Here is a 17,043-nt window from a genome sequence, read left to right as displayed (position 1 = left end):
CATTGCTGCTATAAACATCGGGGTGCACGTACCCCTTCCGATCCCTACTTTTGTATCTTTGGGGTAAATACCCAGTAGCACGCACGGTGATTCTGACACAAATTACCTGGTATTAGGTCAAACAGGTTGAGGGCACAGCCTCTGATAAGACTTCCCTCATGTCAGACACGAGCTTGGGGGTTCCTAGGCCACCTGTCCTCCTGACCAACTGGATACCAATTCAGGGGGTTCCACCCCCCTCCCCGGTTCCATGATTTGCTGGAACAATTCACAGAACTCAGGAAAATGCTATGCCTATGATTACCACTTTAATATAAAGGATATAAATAAAGACCAGCCAAAAGAAGACACCTGTAAAGCAAGGTCTGGAAGGGTCTCAAACATGAAGGTCCCATGACCCCAGGCCTGGTCATCCTGGCAAATCAATGTGTATTGCCCACCGGGGAAGCTTACTCAAGCCCCAGAGTCCACAGATTTTATAGGGGTTTCATTATCTAGGCATGGCTGGTAGAATCATTGGCCGCATGATTGAACCACTCTCCCCAGAGGTCATACTGGTACTACCTGGCTCAAAGCCCCAGCCGAATAGTTGGTCTTTCTGGCATGGCCAGCCCCCATCCTGAGTCATCTCCTTAGCATAAACTATTAAAGGACTCATATGAGTCACTTGGTTAGTATAAGCTTTTAAGGCCCACCACCAATAACAAAGACCGTTCCATCACTTGGGAAATTGCACAAATTCAGAGGTTGTCCCCTAGGATCCAGGAGCAGAGTTCAGCCAGATTATTTATTATACAGTCGGGCTTTTGCATAGTTTGTGGACATAGGTTCTTAAACTACAATACATTTTTCTTTCTTTCTTCTTTTTGTAGGGTACAATTTGAGTGCTTACCCTAATTTTGATGTTCCAACGACAAGTCCTGCGATAATGAATCTAAAAGACAGAGAAGAGGACCCTATTGTAAATAGAAAATCACCTTTTAGGGAAGACCTTGTCTTGCCCACCATGAAACCACCCCAAGTGGACTCTGATGAGGAAGTTATTAGGTGTTCAGAGCTAGATGACAACATAACCACCCCAAAATGTGTGGACATGTGCTCTGAATCTCAGGTGTATCTGACAATTGGTGAGTCCCAGAACAAAGCAGGTTTGCCTGAAGAGGAATGTTGGACTGGCCAGTGGTCTGATGTTGGAACACATCCACGGGCAGATGAGGACCTGCCCAGAAGGAGCCCAGGTCCGGAGGATGGCCAGGCCCCAGCACTCACCTACATTGATGTGAAATCTAGCAATAAGAGGCCTTGCAGTACTGAGCCCACAGTGGTCATTAGAGCTCAGCAGGAGAGTGGGCACTCTGCTTATAACTATGAATCACACAGAGCTGTGCCAGGCCAAGAGGTAGCAGGCGGAGGTCATCAAAATGCCATCCTTTCAGAGAAAATAACGCTCCATGAGTCAAGTACTCTAGGAAAGGTTGCAGACCAGGAGGGCAAGATGGTGCTGCTAAGTCTGAAGCTCATCCCCTCTGAGCCCTGCGATCCACTAAACTCGACTTTGAGGGATCCTTTGAATGTTAGGGCTTCCCCAAAGGACCCTCACTCAGAGGAGCAGGAGGAAGTGTTGGTGCTCTCTGGGGTCATCAAGAGATCTTCTTCCATCATCTCTGATTCAGGCATTGAGAGCGAGCCAAGCTCTGTTGCCTGGTCCGAGGCACGAAGCAGGGCCCTGGAGTTACCCAGTGACCGGGAAGTCTTGCACCATCTGGTTCGAAGACATGCCCTGCATAGGAACTCCTTAGAGGGTGGACACACAGAGAGCAATACGAGTTTGCCAAGTGGGATCCAGGCGTCTCTCACCTCCATTAGCTCTTTGCCTTTTGAGGAGGAAGAACGGGAGCTGGCACTCACCAAGTTGACCAAGTCTGTGTCTGCACCCCAAATCAGTAGCCCAGAGGGATCTGCTGAAGACACGGACACCATGCAGCAAGGTGGAGGTCTTGCTGAAAGTCCAGCCGTACCCATGGAGAGCGTAGACTCCCTGGGATCCAGAATCCAGGGTGCTGGGGCAGACCATTCCCTTGTTCAGGTGGTTCCAGGTGCCGACAGCCAGCAGGGCCCTGGTTACATAGACATCCCCAAAGGCCCAGAGAGTCAGTTTGATCCTCAAGGGCCTTGTTACCTTGATGGCAGGACTGAGAACCCTCTGGGTGTTGAAACCAAAGGTCTTAATGTAAAAATACCACGTATCCTAGCACTTGAAATCCCTAGGCACGGATCTTGTCCTAGAGTACTAACGGAGACCCCAGAGGGCATGCCTGAAGACTTGAATGTGGGGAAGGGCGCTCTTTCCGACAGCAGCATCTCAGATGATGAGACGATTGCCCACCATAAGGTGCCTGAATGGAGCTGTAGGGCAGCTGCTGATGCCAGCGGCCTGGATTCCACGGGTGAGCAGAGCAGCTCACCGCACATCATTGATGATGCAGCAGTTAGCGAAGGAGCTCACGCTCCTCTGGAGGCTGGACATGAAGCAGGCACCGTGTGCTCTCCTGTGACTCACTCCATTCACTCCCAGGTTTTAGGAAACCAAGAGCCAAAGGCAGGCACTTCCGTCATGGCATCCCACCTGAGCCCGGCGGAGACCTTCACTCTAGACAGCCTGAAGGCCGTGGAGGTCGTCAACCTGTCCGTGTCTTGCACTGCCACGTGTCTCCCTTTCTCCTCTGTGCCCAAGGAGACCCCTGCCCGGGCTGGGTTCTCTGCCAAGCAGACCCCATTGCCCATCACTCATCAGCCCTTGGGTTCCTTTGCAGTGGTCTCTACGCATTCGAGCAAGTTGGAGGAAGAAGTCAGTGAAAGGATGTACAGGTAAGCCGACTGCTGGCTTACCCGCCCCCAGCACGGTTTTAGATTCCCCGCATATTGCTCAGGTTCATGCATACTCTTCAGTATTGAGATAGGAGTTACTTCCTAGTTTAGATAAAGTAATATATTTATGTCCTACAAGTCGGAGATGCAGAATAGTAGAGGTAAAATCTATCAGCAAGCCTATCTCTCAATTACATCCACTGCGTAAGTTCTTCTGCACTTTTTTTGTGTACATCTCTATTCTCTTCTTCTTATGCAAAAATAGGATGATTCTGTACAAACTGTAAGGTTTTTTTTTTTTGAAGATTTTATTTATTTATTTGAGAGAGAGAGACTGAGAGAGAAAGCACATGAGAGGGGGGAGGGTCGGGAGGCTCAGAGGGAGAAGCAGACTCCCTGCCAAGCAGGGAGCCCGATGCAGGACTCGATCCAGGGACTCCGGGATCATGACCTGAGCCGAAGGCAGTCGCTTAACCAACTGAGCCACCCAGGCACCCTGTAAGGTTTTTTTCAACCTAACATATTGGGAAAGGTTCTATATGTACCATGATTTATGAACAAACTCCTTTAGAGAGGGATATTTGGGATTTTTTTTTTAGTTTTTATTATGATAACTCTGCTATGAATGTCACTATATCTCTGTCTTCGCACATTTTGGGAGGGCTGTTCTTTAAGGGCCTTTGAGGAAATCTGCCTCAGATTTGGCTCCTCAGCCCTTTTGTGTGGTTCTTACTCATGTCATTCCTTGTGTAATGCCAGAATCCATCCCTTCATCCTTGCGTTAGGTTTGTATTCATATTGCTCCCTCATCTATAAACTATATATTTGATTAAGTATATTATAGAATCCTTTTATTACTCTTCTGCAAAATGCTGAAGAGTTACATATTAATGATTCCCATGAAAGAGATTGCACAGGCAGGTAAACATTGGATCCCTCGCTTTATGAAGAACATGAAGTACCTAATATGCCTATGGCATCAATTTAATAAATAGACAGCAAGCACTGACCAATGCCTGCTTGTAAGGTTACCGTCCTTACAGCCTAAGAGGGAGACAGAAAGATGAGAAGAGTGAACAAGGGTAGCTGGGTAAACAGGAGGGTTCCTGTGTATGCACAGCTGAACCAGAAGAAGGACCCGATCTGGCTGGGGGCAGCGAGTGTGCCTAGAGACGGGGGCCAAGGGGTACCTTTTAGAGGTGACTGCAGAGCAAATACGAGAGACACAGTGGTGATGGTGATGATGGGGATGGTGGTGATGATGGTGATGAGGCTGGTGATGAGGCTGGTAATAGATCATGTTTCTTACTGTTTAATCAGTTTTAAGTACTGTTCTGAGCATTTTGCATAGACGGTGTCACTTAACATGCAGAATAACTTTATGAATTAGGTAATGGTGTATTCCCCTTTTACAGTTGAGGATACACAATGCAGAGATTTTAAGTGGTTGGCCCACAGCTAGTAAGTGTCAAAGCTGAGATTCTGACCTTAGCAGTCAGACTCCTGAGTTCGTGCTCTTAATCACCACCTTGTCTGATAATCGGGCAAAGATTGTGATAACCCAGTGGGAAACCCATTTCAGACAGACCTGAACGCACCAAGGCACGGAAGTAAGCAAACTGCCTTGATTCAGGCAGGGAATCCTGAGAAATGTGTTCTCTCTGGAGGCTGGGAGATGCTGCTGGGAAGCAGGTGGCCTCCAAGCCATGGTAGCCTGTGCACATAGAAATCTGCAGAACCCAAATCACACAAAACTTTTCCTGGAATGCTCTCCTGCCTCCTGGCTCAGAAAAATCATCCCTCACCAGCATCTCCTGAGGCCTCATATTCTGCCTTTGCTGCTCGCAGATACTTCCTTGTAGATGTTCATCACTCCCACGTCCCAGCCAGCTCAACTCATCTCCTGCTCAACACGGCATACACAGTGTGGCTTCTGATTAATTAGTGTATTCTCCAGTTTTTATCAGGCCAAAGAAAAATTTAAAAAAGAACTGAAGATTGATGGATTTCTGTACAGTGACTTATCTGTACTAGCTTCTGATATACCGTATTTCCCACCAGAGGAAGAGGAAGAAAATTTGGAAGATGGGATTCACCTGGTAGTCTGTGTCCATGGCCTAGATGGTGAGTCCCCAGAAAAGTTTCCTCCTCAAAATTCTGTACTGTAGACAATTTATAACATTTATGAAAGAATTTAAGTCAGGTACTTGTTCAACAGTGTTATTAGCAACCATGGGACGGCAGCATCCTGGGTCTAGGGAAGTGGCCTGGCCTTGTTCCCAAGGAAGAGATCTATCTCTCTGACACAAAAATCTGTTGAGCAAATGAAATTCATAAATGAATGCAATGATGCAGTAAAGGAATAAATGGAATAAATAAATAATGGAATGAATGAAAAAATGGAATGAATAATGAAACTAATGAACAAAAATAAAAGAAGGAATGGAGCGAGTGGATGGATGGATGGGTGGATGGATTACTGGAATGAAAATGTCAAGGGATGCATGAGTCAAAAGCACAAGGGAAGAAACGGAGTGGAATGAATGTGGATTCATGTGGGACGGGCTCAAGCTAGTGGCCCAAGCTGTTTTGTTGCCTATTTTTATTCTTTTCTCACTTATGGGGCAGTTTTTGCATGTCAGATATTGTACCAAGTTCTGGGATTGCAGAGACCAACATGGTTCCTGACCTTAAAAAGTTCTTAAATTAGTGAGATCAGTAAATATGGACTGAGAGCTGAACGCTATGAAAGATACCAGTACTATAGAGGTCCAGGGGAAGAGAGAAGAAAGTGGGAAGGGCTCCTTCTCCCCACCCTGCCTCCCAAATGACTGAGGCCCCAGTGTCAGCTTTCTTTGGGTTTCTCAATCAGTCCTAAGACTCTGTAAGATAATAGAACTTACCAGCTCTGCCGGAAGATCTTGAGGTCCCAGCTCAGCCTGGACCAAATGCAAGCACTTGGTCCTGCTTGCCCTTGTGAATTCTAGCCTCTCCCCAACTGGCTGAAAAGGAAGTGATCTGATCAGCTGGAAGTACAGGGCATCTGAGTTCTCCTCAAGCTCAAGTTTACATCATAACTGATCTGAAAACTGGAATGTGGAACATGATTTCTGGAAGCATCTCGACATCCACTTCATATGGATTCCAGTGCATAACTAATGTCAGAGAAGGGAAAGGACTTCTCTAGGGCTTCACAGGTGATGAGTGGCAAAACCTGTGCTCGGTGTCTTCTGGTGATCATGTAGTAGGGAGTGGTGGTGTGTTATGCTTCCAGGGCACACTGTTCTTTATACCCTGAATTCCCAATCCAGGGGCTAATGCATTTAGCTGTCTGGCTGTATGCCGTGGATACCGGGACACTCGGTCAATAGGTCTATTTGGTGAAGTGTCAGATAATCCAGTGGTAAATGATACATTCTAGATGAGGAGGAAGGGGAGGAGAAGCAGCATTGGTCTATCACTCAGGGGCCAGGCACCCTTCTAGATGCTTAACATCCATTAAGGTCATTGATCCTCACAACAGCTCTGCAGAGTAGGTGGTGTTATTGTCCCATTGTAACTGGGGACACTGCGTAAGAGGCCAGCTAAGTAACTTGTGTAAGTTCACACAGCTAACGTGGTTGAGCCAAGGTGAAAACCCAGCTGTCAGAGCTCCAGAGCCCATGGTTTCATTCTGCCTTATGCCAACAAATTCATCTCTTCGCCATCCAAACCGTCGTCCTCATTGCTGTTTGAGTCATCTTCTAAAAATCTTACCAGATCTGGTTGTGCTGGTCCATTAGTAAAAATCTTTCTTTCTAGCTCTCAGAAAATAAAATAAACTTCTGGCTTAGAAAACTCCTGTGTTCTGAGCCTCCCCACTATCATCTCCTACCCTTTCCCTCCTAGGATTCAACCTCACACCTTTCCCAGAGATGCATGCCATCCCACACCACTATGTCTAGTCACCCCGGGCTCGCTGTCTGGTGAGCTGTCCCTACTCAGCGTCAATGTCCCTGCTTCCCAAGTCTCAGCTGTTTACATACCTTTCCCCAATTTTGTTCCACCAGGTACCTTGTCCTGGTATTTCAAAATCTGTACTGAAATTGGCGTACTTTTTGAATATATTTTAAAAAAAAAAGAAACTTCAAATCACCACCACAAGTGAAATACTAAAATCTGTTGGCACACATGAAGAGTAATACTAAATATAATTACAATGATATGAAAATAATCTTACTGAAGTTTGACTCCACTGTCAGAAGACTGGGCTTTTGAGACTCACTTTTCTCTCTTAAAAAATAAAAAGCTACTGAAGACACACTTGTGGGTTTTTTTTTTTAAGATTTATTTATTTATTTTAGAGAGAGAGAGAACAGGGGGAGGGGCAGAGGGAAAGAATCTCAAGCAGACTCCGTGCTGAGCATGGGGCCTGATGTGGAGCTCCATCTCACCACCCTGGGATCACGACCTGAGCTAAAATCACGGGTCAGATGCTCAACCGACTGAGCCACCCAGGCGTCCCTGAAAACATCCTTGTTTTTTAACTGGGACTTGCAATTGGAAGTCCCGCAAGAAAGACAAAGAATGACTCTCCTCAGCATGATGCCCTTTTAACACAGGTGTTGTGGATGACTTAGCTTCATATCCTGCATGACCAGCGTGCCCTCTTACTTATCTGATATTAAAACGAGAAATACTCTCAGTGTGTCCGTTAAGATGAGAAATCTTGTCAGGCCAGGGACTTTTATTTTTGTCCACCATGCATGTTGGAGAGGGAGGTTATGAAGACAGGGCAGCTTTGGCAGTGTTTGGGCTAGGTCCGAACCCAGAACCGGCAGTCACAGCGTTATCGGCTAGGCAAACAGCCACCGCAAACAGAGCTGATACCACACCTAGGTTTCTCTTGGCGACTTCTCTGGTTCAGTGTACCAATGTCCAGATGCTGCAGAGTTGTACAGGACCCATTTGTTCAAGTTTCAGTGGCAAGGATATATTTATATCAACAGAGAACTGAAGAAGTTGATAAGAGTTATGAATATTCACACAACTCTTCAGGATGTGCCAAAGGCCCAAGATTTGTGTCCTTGCAAATATTCTCAGTGTAACCCCTTATCAAATCCTATTTTCTGAGAAAGTTTCAAGTTTCACTCAGTAGCTGAAGGGGAGGGAGGGGACCACTATCATTCCTTATTTAGACTCCTCAGGCTAAGTATAAACACTTGCTGCTTTTCTTTTAGGGCCAGTAGGTCACTTTAAATAAGAACCACTACAGGACCAAAGAGCCTAATTTTATCATCAGAAATGAACAGAAAGAATAAAATTTAACTTACAACACAAAACAGAAACCTTTCCTAAAAGAACACGAGCATTTCGTGGCTGTGATCCCCCAGGTTTGGGCCTGTGCTCTGCGGATCACCATCACAGGGGGCGTGTGGGGTATCGGGTCATCCTTACTGGTTAGGGATACCCTCACATCCTGTAGTTCTCCCCACTTCCATGTGGCACCCCCACCATCCTTTGAGTCAGTTGGTAGTTTCATGAAGAAGGATATAAGCTGTTTGTAAACTCTATCACTCACAGTTCCACAAACTACTTTGAAATTCTGGTTGTATGGGAAGGTAGGTCCCCTCTCTGTCCGCTGACTAGCTTCTAACTTCCGACTCTACAGGGATCCCTTTGAGGAATAGACCAAAAATTCAGTACGATGCAATCCACCCCCAGAGCCTGCATGAAATCTACATTTAAAAATCCTTGACTCTGAAGCTCATTGGGTTATAGCAGATCCATCCTCCGGATGATCTTACTGCAGGTGCTACAAGGATGCTCTGCCATTAGCGGTGGCCTCAGATTCCTTAGCTGTCACAGCTCTGTCCTGCGGTCACGGTGGGTCAGGTGGCATCCATGGAGTTGGCACAGTCATGACTCCTGCTCCCAAGGGCGATCCTTACTCTATCACACATAACCGTGCCCTGCCTGGCCCATCCGGGGTCTTGCCGGCTGCCTGTGGATGGCACAGCTGGTCTTTGTATGAAGCGGGAACTTGAAGAGGGGCCATGTAGATTGTGGGGCATGTAGACATAGGGGACATATAGATGTTGGGACATGTAGACATGTGGGACGTGTAGACATCAGCCACCCCGTGCGCCCCGTGCAGCGTGTCCTCACTGAACAGGATTGGCTGTAGAAGAGGAGGGGGCAGTGTGTTTTCGGCTGTGCTGTGCGTGGAATGTTCACGAGCCACATGTTTGTAGATCAGGGAGAAAGTCCACTGAGGTAGGACTGCTTGAAAGGCCCTGACCTTGTGTCGGGGGGCGGGGAGAGCCTAGGACCGCTAGGATGGGCTCGTTTCCGCTGCTTTTATTATCTGCTTAACGAGAAAATGGAAAATTGGGGGATGGGAGAAGAGGGGGACCTAAATCCCTTGTGTGTCCATTTTGATATGAGTAACTATGGGTCTGGGGCGGGGTTATCTGTCGTTTTTAGGGAACAGTGCGGACCTCCGCCTGGTAAAAACTTTCATAGAACTGGGACTTCCTGGAGGAAAGCTGGACTTCCTAATGTCTGAAAAGAATCAGGTATGACAACAAAAACATCAGGACTGAGAGAATCTCTGAGCCGTGTCTAGAAGAACCTTCTAAAGTCACCCTGATAATCTGTGGACACTCCCACAGAAGGGGACCCTGCCAAAGAACACTGGATGGTCCAGAAAGATAAAACTCATTATTTCCTTTTGGGAAGGTGAAGAAAGAGTAAAAAGTGGGGACATGTGGGTCAGGTGGCCAGGGCACTTGGGGGGGGTGACAGCTTGGATCATAAATGGTTTGGGGGTCCATGGGTCTCTACTGGGCAAAGGGGGCTGTCACAGGCCTAACCCAGCCCTTGTGATGCAGCCCTCGTGGCAGAGGGATTTGACTGGGGTACCTAGGGACTACTGGACCGGGTCTAGACAGAAGTAATGAGCTGGTGAGTGTGGGGTGGTCACTCAGGAAGGATTGTGTCCCATGACACGTTGTCATTACAGCTTAAAAGTTGTAAATCTCATAAGCATGTGCATTTCCAGTACATCCCTTAAAAGCACCCTGGCTGGTGAGTTCCTGGTACCATTTTTTAAACCTACTGTGTCTTCCAGCGCATTTCTCATCAAGGTCAACTCAGGCCTTATAATTATTACCATTGATTCAATAATTCATGTTAAATTCACAGTATGTAGCTGAGGAGATGGAGTCTGAGGTGCTGGAGCGTAATGAACACAACAGCATCTGTCTTCACTGTGTTGTAAATGGTGTAAGCCTGACACTGGTGTGAGGAGTAGGCTGCCTTATCCCCCTGCAGGACTCGAGAGGAGACAGGCTCGCACTGGAAAGCGCAGCCCCAGGCACAGGTCCTGTGAGCAGGAGAGCGCGCCTGCTGGCCTGCAAGCATGAGTCTCTCTTACTCCGTGGACACTGAGAAGTGACCGGAGTGCTCCATCTCTGTGGTGTCTCTAGGACCGTTGAGTGGCAGGTGACAGTGAGCCACAGACCCCCTCTTCACGCCTTCTTCCCCACCCTGGTGAATGCTCATGAGTCCCCTTGTCCACCTTTGTAGCTTGGCACTCAGCACAGTTCCAGGTAGCCCACGACCCTGAAGGACAACTCCACTTATGAGAAAGCGTCTTTTATGTTGGCCCCAAATCTCTCTCCCTGTGGTTCCCGTCGGTTTCCAAAAGTTCATCCTTGAAGGGATATCTACCAATCTAGTATGTCTTCCTCATGTCTGCCCTTCCAGATTTTCAAGGTCACATCTGATGTTCCTCCTCTTCCTTTTCTGCACGCATCCTCTGACCATCCCTGCTGAGTCACGGATGGCTTTGGAACCTGCTCTGGACGTGGCCTGGTCGCGCAGTCCCGAGGCTGTGCTGGGAAGACAGCAGGGTTTCGGGGCCGGGCGGGCTTGGGTGTGAGTCCTGGGGGCACGGGCTCACCCTTAGAGCCCGGTGCCTCCAGGTACCGTGGGGCCGGCAGGCCGCAGGCAGGTGCGGCCCCTGGCGCGTGATGACGTGTCCGTCGGTGCATGGACCTGCTGCTCTTGCCCACCAGCTTCTCCCATCGGTTTCCAGCCAGCCTTCTGACAGGATTCTCCAGCGTCCTGAGTCTCTTCCTGAGAGCCCCAGTCTGTGGGCCCCTTTCCTTGGTGCTGAACCCCCGCCTGTTACCCCAACGTCGGGCTTAGGCACACTCCCAGAATGCGCCACCATGGAAGAAGGCGGGCTTGTGCACAGAGCCTGGCCTTGCTGTGACCCCACCCAACCTACACCCGTTCCCTCTCTCTTTTTCCAGATGGACACATTTGCGGATTTTGATACCATGACGGATCGGTTGTTGGATGAGATCATTCAGCACATCCAGTTGTACAACCTCTCCATATCCCGAATTAGGTAAAAGGAAACCACAGGTAGTTAATGCTGGGGGAAGAGGAGAGGCATTTCTGGGTGTTGGCTGTAGACAAGTTCAGCATGCTGCCTTCTGTCTACAACCTTCAGAAGCTAACTTGTGACTTACTGGAGTAGGTGACTTTCAGAGCAGGAGTGAGTGGGGGAAAAGGAGCATTTCATAGCTCAGTAGAAAGGGAACTGGACTTCAACACAGACCCCTAGGTTTGAATTGCTCTTCTAACACTCACACATCTGAGGACTGACTCTACCATGCAGCCTCTCTCAGGCTTTCTAAACCTCTGAGCCTCCATTTCCCCGCCTGCTAGGTGGGATAAGCATGAACATCTGGTGGGGAACAGCAGAATGCATCACCTGCCCCATAAGCGGGCTTCAGTCCACACTCATTCGGTCCTTCCACTCCGAAATGAGCTTGGCCGGAATGTTTCCTGATTTAGGCGAGAGCCAATGGCTTGTGTTTTTTGTGTGCTTGCAGTATGTGGACAGAGCGGTGAGGCCACATGCCTCAGTCCTTTGAGGCCCCAGAGATAAAATATCCGTTCTTTATTTCACAAATGAGAAGGGAGAGGCCTATGGAGATGGAGTGAAAAGCTAGGTAAAGCCATTTCATAGACAAATGTTCATTTCCTTTCTCGGCCTGTTTTGTGCTCACCATGAGCAGAGCCATGGACCCTCATGTGATAGGGTTTCCATAAACAGGTATTCAGTTTGAAAATAACGCTGCGTTGGGTCCTCAGATGTGTGAGTCACAGTGTGACTGGAGCAGAGCATGCAGGAGGGGCATCCAGTGGTGCAGGCCAGCAGCGGGCGACTCCTTACATTTGCAGTGATGGTGGGCAATGAATAAAATCACAGAGGGAGTCAGACGTCAGGTCGTGAGCGGCCTCATCAGCCAGGCCAAGGAAGTGGGGTTTCATCCTGGGAATGGCCAGGGCCCCCCGGCAGCTGGAGACGAGACACAGACCACAGGCGGGGCTGCTCTCAGAACACGGAGCCCGGCCACACGCCCGCGCTTCTCTTCGGACCACACCGGGCGGCAGAAGCCTCGTGCCCTAGGTCTCTGTCTCAAGCTCACTGTGGCCAGAGGCTGGAAACCCAGGGAGGGTGGGCTGGCAGCCCCCATTTGCTTTGCCAGATCCCCCGAGTCGGGGTGGGGGATGGCGGGACCCCTCGGTGCTCCCCAGCACACCAGCTGGCCTCCCACGGCCACGCTCACGTGCGGTTCTCTTCTGTCCTAACAGCTTCATCGGCCATTCCCTTGGCAACATCATCATCCGGTCGGTCCTCACGCGGCCCCGGTTTCGGTATTACCTCAACAAACTCCACACATTCCTGTCGCTGTCTGGGCCTCACCTGGGGACGCTGTACAACAACAGCACTCTGGTTAGTACAGGTAAGACTCCTCCGAGCCCGTCCCTCCTCACAGTCCATTCCGGGCAGAGGGAAGATGAAAGCCCAGCAGAGGTTCTTCTTGATGGAATCTTGTGGTTTGGAGGCTCTTCAAGCATGGGACTCTGAGCAGAGAGAAGGAGGGCCTCTCCCGTGTGAGTCCAGTGATCAGACTAGATGCCACCGAGACCTCGTCCGTGAACGGAAGGGTCATGCCCTGGGGTCCTGACTGGACAAGATCGAGCAGGCACAGGAGTGGGGAGGAGGGAGCAGGGGCATCTCGGTCTGCTCAGGCTGCTGTAAGGAATCGCCATGGACTGCGTGACTTACAGACAACAGAAGTGTATTCCTCGCAGCCTGGAGGAGGTCCTGCTTCACGGGCGGCACCTTCGCTCAGCCTGTAGCAATGGGCCTTGAACCATGTCCCTGCCATGGCGAGCCTGAGGCTGAGTTCTGACCCAGACACTTGGGGGATGACTCTGGCCAAGACATTTTCATCCCTACGCAACTTAGAATATTCTTATTTAAAAATAAGGGTATTTTTAAAATGGAGTTAGCGTGTGTATGTATGTCTGCTTGTGTATGTGTGTGGATGCGTTTATGATCTTTAGGTATATGTATGTGTGTAGATATGCATATCTATAAATGTGTATATTATTTCTGTGTGTGTGTGTGTGTGTGTGTATCAGAATTGTCGAAGATTAAGCAGGAGAAGGAAGGAAGAAGTTGACTAACATGTATGGGAGGACAGCCAGGGCCGGATTCTGTACTTCTTGCCGGAATGGAATGACACGGCTCGCAGCTTTGAGGCCCTCAAAATTTCCTCTGTCAGGTTAGGAACACCATGGAGAATAAAGAAGCAAGGCTCAATGAATCTTGGACAATGAGCAGAATTTCTAAGATAGTGAATGGTGGGACAAGTGTTTTGTGCGGAAGAAAACAGTATGTATAATAACAGAAGCAGGCGACAGGTGGCTTTTTGTGACAGGAATACAGGCTGAGCTAGAGGAACAGAAGATGACCATGAAGCGCTCAGCCAAAGCCTGATGATGAAGGGCCTCCCGTGAAGTGCTGGTCTCTGTAGGAGCCACCACCATGGCAGCCCAGGGAGGGTGTCAGGTCTTGTGGAATAACAACTAGTTTATTAAATCATACTCCTGACAAAGACTTCAGTGGTCCCCGATTGCCCCCAGTCCATTAGGTGGCATCTGGGCCACCCCAGTAAGCTCCCACTCCCTGCCTGTCTCCCAGCCCCTGCACCCTGCACTTGCCCGACACCCCGGGCAGACTGGGCTGCTTGCCTTCCTCACAGAGGCGGGTCAGAGCTCTTTGTCTGTCTTTAGGTTATTTTAAGGACATTATTTGAAACGTTGGTCATAACAAGTGGAAGACCATTCCTTTGCCATTCTCTCCGTCCCCACAAACCAGGGAAGCCATCATTGGACAGAAACACATGATTGAAACCACATCTAACCTTTTTCATACTTATAATCTTGCAACATGACAAAAAGAACTATATTGCATTCATTTCCTTGCATTTTTGTCACACTCACTTTTGTCGTGGTGACGCAATACTCCTCAGCTTTGGTGCTGGTGTAACCAGGGTCAGGGATGGACTCTGAAGTGGAAGGTGCTTTCAGTTTTTCTCCATGCTACGTGGATCTGTAAGGAGCATCCATATATACGGCTTTGTGTTTGGGATTGCTTCCTTAGGCTGGTTTTATGAGGCGAGGTCGAATGGGTCAAAGGGTGCAGAAGTATCATGACTCCTAATGCCAGTCACAATATCATTTTGCAGGGTGATTTTATATCCCTGCCACAAGTACATCATAAAAATTTTCCTCTAACTTCCTAAGAATTTGCTGAAGTGCCTACTACTCTCTTATATTAAAATTAACTAAAAACCACAGTTTCATATTAATCTCTCCCCAATTATTTTTGCTCTCTTTAGGTTATATTTTTGATTTTTGTTCTGTTTCATTTTGGTCTTTCTAGGCTTGTGGCTCATGCAGAAATTAAAGAAATCCGGGTCCCTTCTGCAGCTGACCTTCAGGGATAACGCCGATCTGCGCAAATGTTTCCTCTACCAACTAAGCCAGAAAACAGGTGAGTGCCTTCCTCTGCAGCATGCTGCTGTGGTCACAAGTGTGAGCTGGAGGTGCAGCCCTGAGACCCAAAATCGCTCCACCACTGCGTCGATGCGCTCAGGGAAGGGTTTAGTCAGGAGGTGCAGCGTGCACAGACTCTTCAGCTCACAGGGAGGCTGCCAGCTACCCCCGAACTCAGCTGCTCCCGGGAAGGGCGTCCCAGGTGCGCCAAGGTGTGCGTAGAGACCATCTCTACGCGCAGAAGCTATAGCTTCTCCTTCCTGCCAAGCTTTCAATGCCCTGATCTGCGTGCCCACACACTGCTCCTTCCCAGGTACAGATTCACCCACAAAAGGGGCAGGTGTGCACCGTTCATTTAGGTTGATAGTGCAGGGGGAGACGGGGGTCCTTCCCAGGCAGGGCTGAAGTCACGCCTTCACCCACACTGTGATGGCAAGTGCACAGGGCTGTTGGAGACCCTGCCTGTGTTGTGGGAACGAGCAGAGGGCAGCAGTGGTCTGTGTGTCCAGCCTCTGTCCCATGTCACCGTCTCCATCATCCTATGAACACCACCCCCGCTGACATCTCTGCACCTCTCTGAACGTGAGACCCCAGGCAAGTCCTTACCCAGTGTGTCTCTGTGCCAAGCTGAGCTTTCAGAAGTCCCCCCAGGGGGAAAGGAGGGAGGAGGATTGGGCAGAGGGGAAGCTGGAGGGCAGTGTGGTCACCGCAGAGAGCTCAGGAGCTGGGGCGACCCCGCAGAGTAGGGTGAGGGGCTGGTCTTCATAACCCTGCTCTGCGTCCGCCAGTCACTGAGGCAGGCTGGCCCCCAGCAGGTGGTCTTGGGAGGCCAGAGGTCCCACCGCGGTGCAGGGGCACGGGGCTGAGGGCCGTGCAGGCAGAGGGCCTGGGGGGCACACTGCAGTGTCTGTCTGCAGGCCCGTGCTGGGCTCTGGGGACGCAGGTCCGCGCCATGCTGTTTAGCCCCCCTGTCTACAGCTGCAGGCAGGGAGGCACGTTCGGAGGCCGTTTTCCTCCACTGGGGACAGGATGAGCACTGCACTTAGGAGCTGTCCCCATTGTTGAGAAGGAGGAGCAGAGTCCTCGCTTTATTCCTCATGGACTCCTTAGCGCTTGCCACCCAGAAGGGCCCCTTTGTCACCTGCGTGCTGCTCCCCTCCCCCCGTCGAGAGGAGCTTGCCCCCGCGTCTCTTTAGCTTCTGTGGCCGAGGAGAACAGGGCTGCACCTTCTCTCTGAGATACAGAAGCGACACTGCAAAACCCACAGTGCCACAGCTAGCTGGTCTTCCCCCTTCCCCTCTCTGTGCTCCGTGTGCAGAGCTGGGGGTGTCCTAGTACCACCCGACCCGGGAACAAGCGCCCTCCTGGCTCGTTGCAGGTCTGCAGTATTTCAAAAATGTCGTGCTCGTGGCTTCTCCCCAAGATCGCTATGTGCCATTTCATTCAGCCAGGATCGAAATGTGTAAAACTGCCCTCAAAGACAGACACACAGGTAAGCCACATTTAATTATTATTATTATTTTTATTTTTATTTTTTTTACCGACTTTCTGATGTAAAAAGCACAAGTAAATTCGAGAAATTGCCAGTGCCTACGAGGGCACAGGGGATGGCCCGCCGGGCACACCCAGAGCTTTTCTCCAGATCCCGCCGGCCCCCTTCTGCTAGGGCTTCACCTGCGCCCCCCTCCCCCAGGGCCCGTGTATGCGGAGATGATCAACAACCTCCTGCGCCCCCTGGTGGACGCCAAGGACTGCACTTTAATCCGGCACAACGTGTTCCACGCGCTGCCCAACACTGCCAACGCCCTGATCGGCCGAGCCGCGCACATCGCCGTGCTGGACTCCGAGCTCTTCCTCGAGAAGTTCTTCCTGGTGGCGGGGCTCAACTACTTCAAGTAGCGGCGGGGGGCGGGGGGCCGCGGAGGCTTAGCGACCCCTGAGCGCGCTTTAGCCTGGACCTCCTTCGCAGCCCTCTGCCACTCCAGACGGAGCCCCGAGAGGCAGGTGCCGAGGCCAGGAGGGGGCTGGGGTGGGGGTGGGGGTGGGGACCGGCCGTCCCAGGTGCTTCCGTTTCGGAGGAGATTTGGGAAAGCTGAACCCGTCCACGGTAGTGTCACCTGGCGAGACGTTGCCCGAACGTGTCCGACCACCTGGAGTCTCTTTCAAGATGCTTTCTAGGAGAAATATGACAAAATAAAGAAACAGAATCCTTGGGGTCGGTGAGCCCACCTTTTCCCCCACCGCGGGCTCACCGAGTCCGCTCCA

General features: G+C 50.1%; 1 protein-coding gene across 1 annotated transcript in view; it reads left to right on the top strand.

Moving 5' to 3' along the window:
* The window catches only part of FAM135B (family with sequence similarity 135 member B), a 163,405-nt gene extending 146,618 nt beyond the window's left edge, over window positions 1–16,787 (top strand). The window contains exons 11-18 of the mRNA XM_081817146.1: window positions 873–2,868; window positions 4,826–4,992; window positions 9,334–9,425; window positions 11,169–11,266; window positions 12,523–12,674; window positions 14,666–14,776; window positions 16,157–16,270; window positions 16,472–16,787. Of these exons, the coding sequence (XP_081673272.1) occupies window positions 873–2,868; window positions 4,826–4,992; window positions 9,334–9,425; window positions 11,169–11,266; window positions 12,523–12,674; window positions 14,666–14,776; window positions 16,157–16,270; window positions 16,472–16,677 (2,936 nt within the window). The 3' untranslated portion in view covers window positions 16,678–16,787. The remainder of the gene's footprint in view (window positions 1–872; window positions 2,869–4,825; window positions 4,993–9,333; window positions 9,426–11,168; window positions 11,267–12,522; window positions 12,675–14,665; window positions 14,777–16,156; window positions 16,271–16,471) is intronic.
* Window positions 16,788–17,043: the final 256 nt, after the last annotated feature.

Source organism: Leptonychotes weddellii, chromosome 4 (genome assembly GCF_054177405.1).
Source record: "Leptonychotes weddellii isolate Sample4059 chromosome 4, ASM5417740v2, whole genome shotgun sequence".
NCBI classification, from domain to species: Eukaryota; Metazoa; Chordata; class Mammalia; order Carnivora; family Phocidae; genus Leptonychotes; species Leptonychotes weddellii.
The sequence above is the reverse complement of the archived record's forward strand: the minus strand, read 5'-3'. Positions and strand labels throughout refer to the sequence as shown.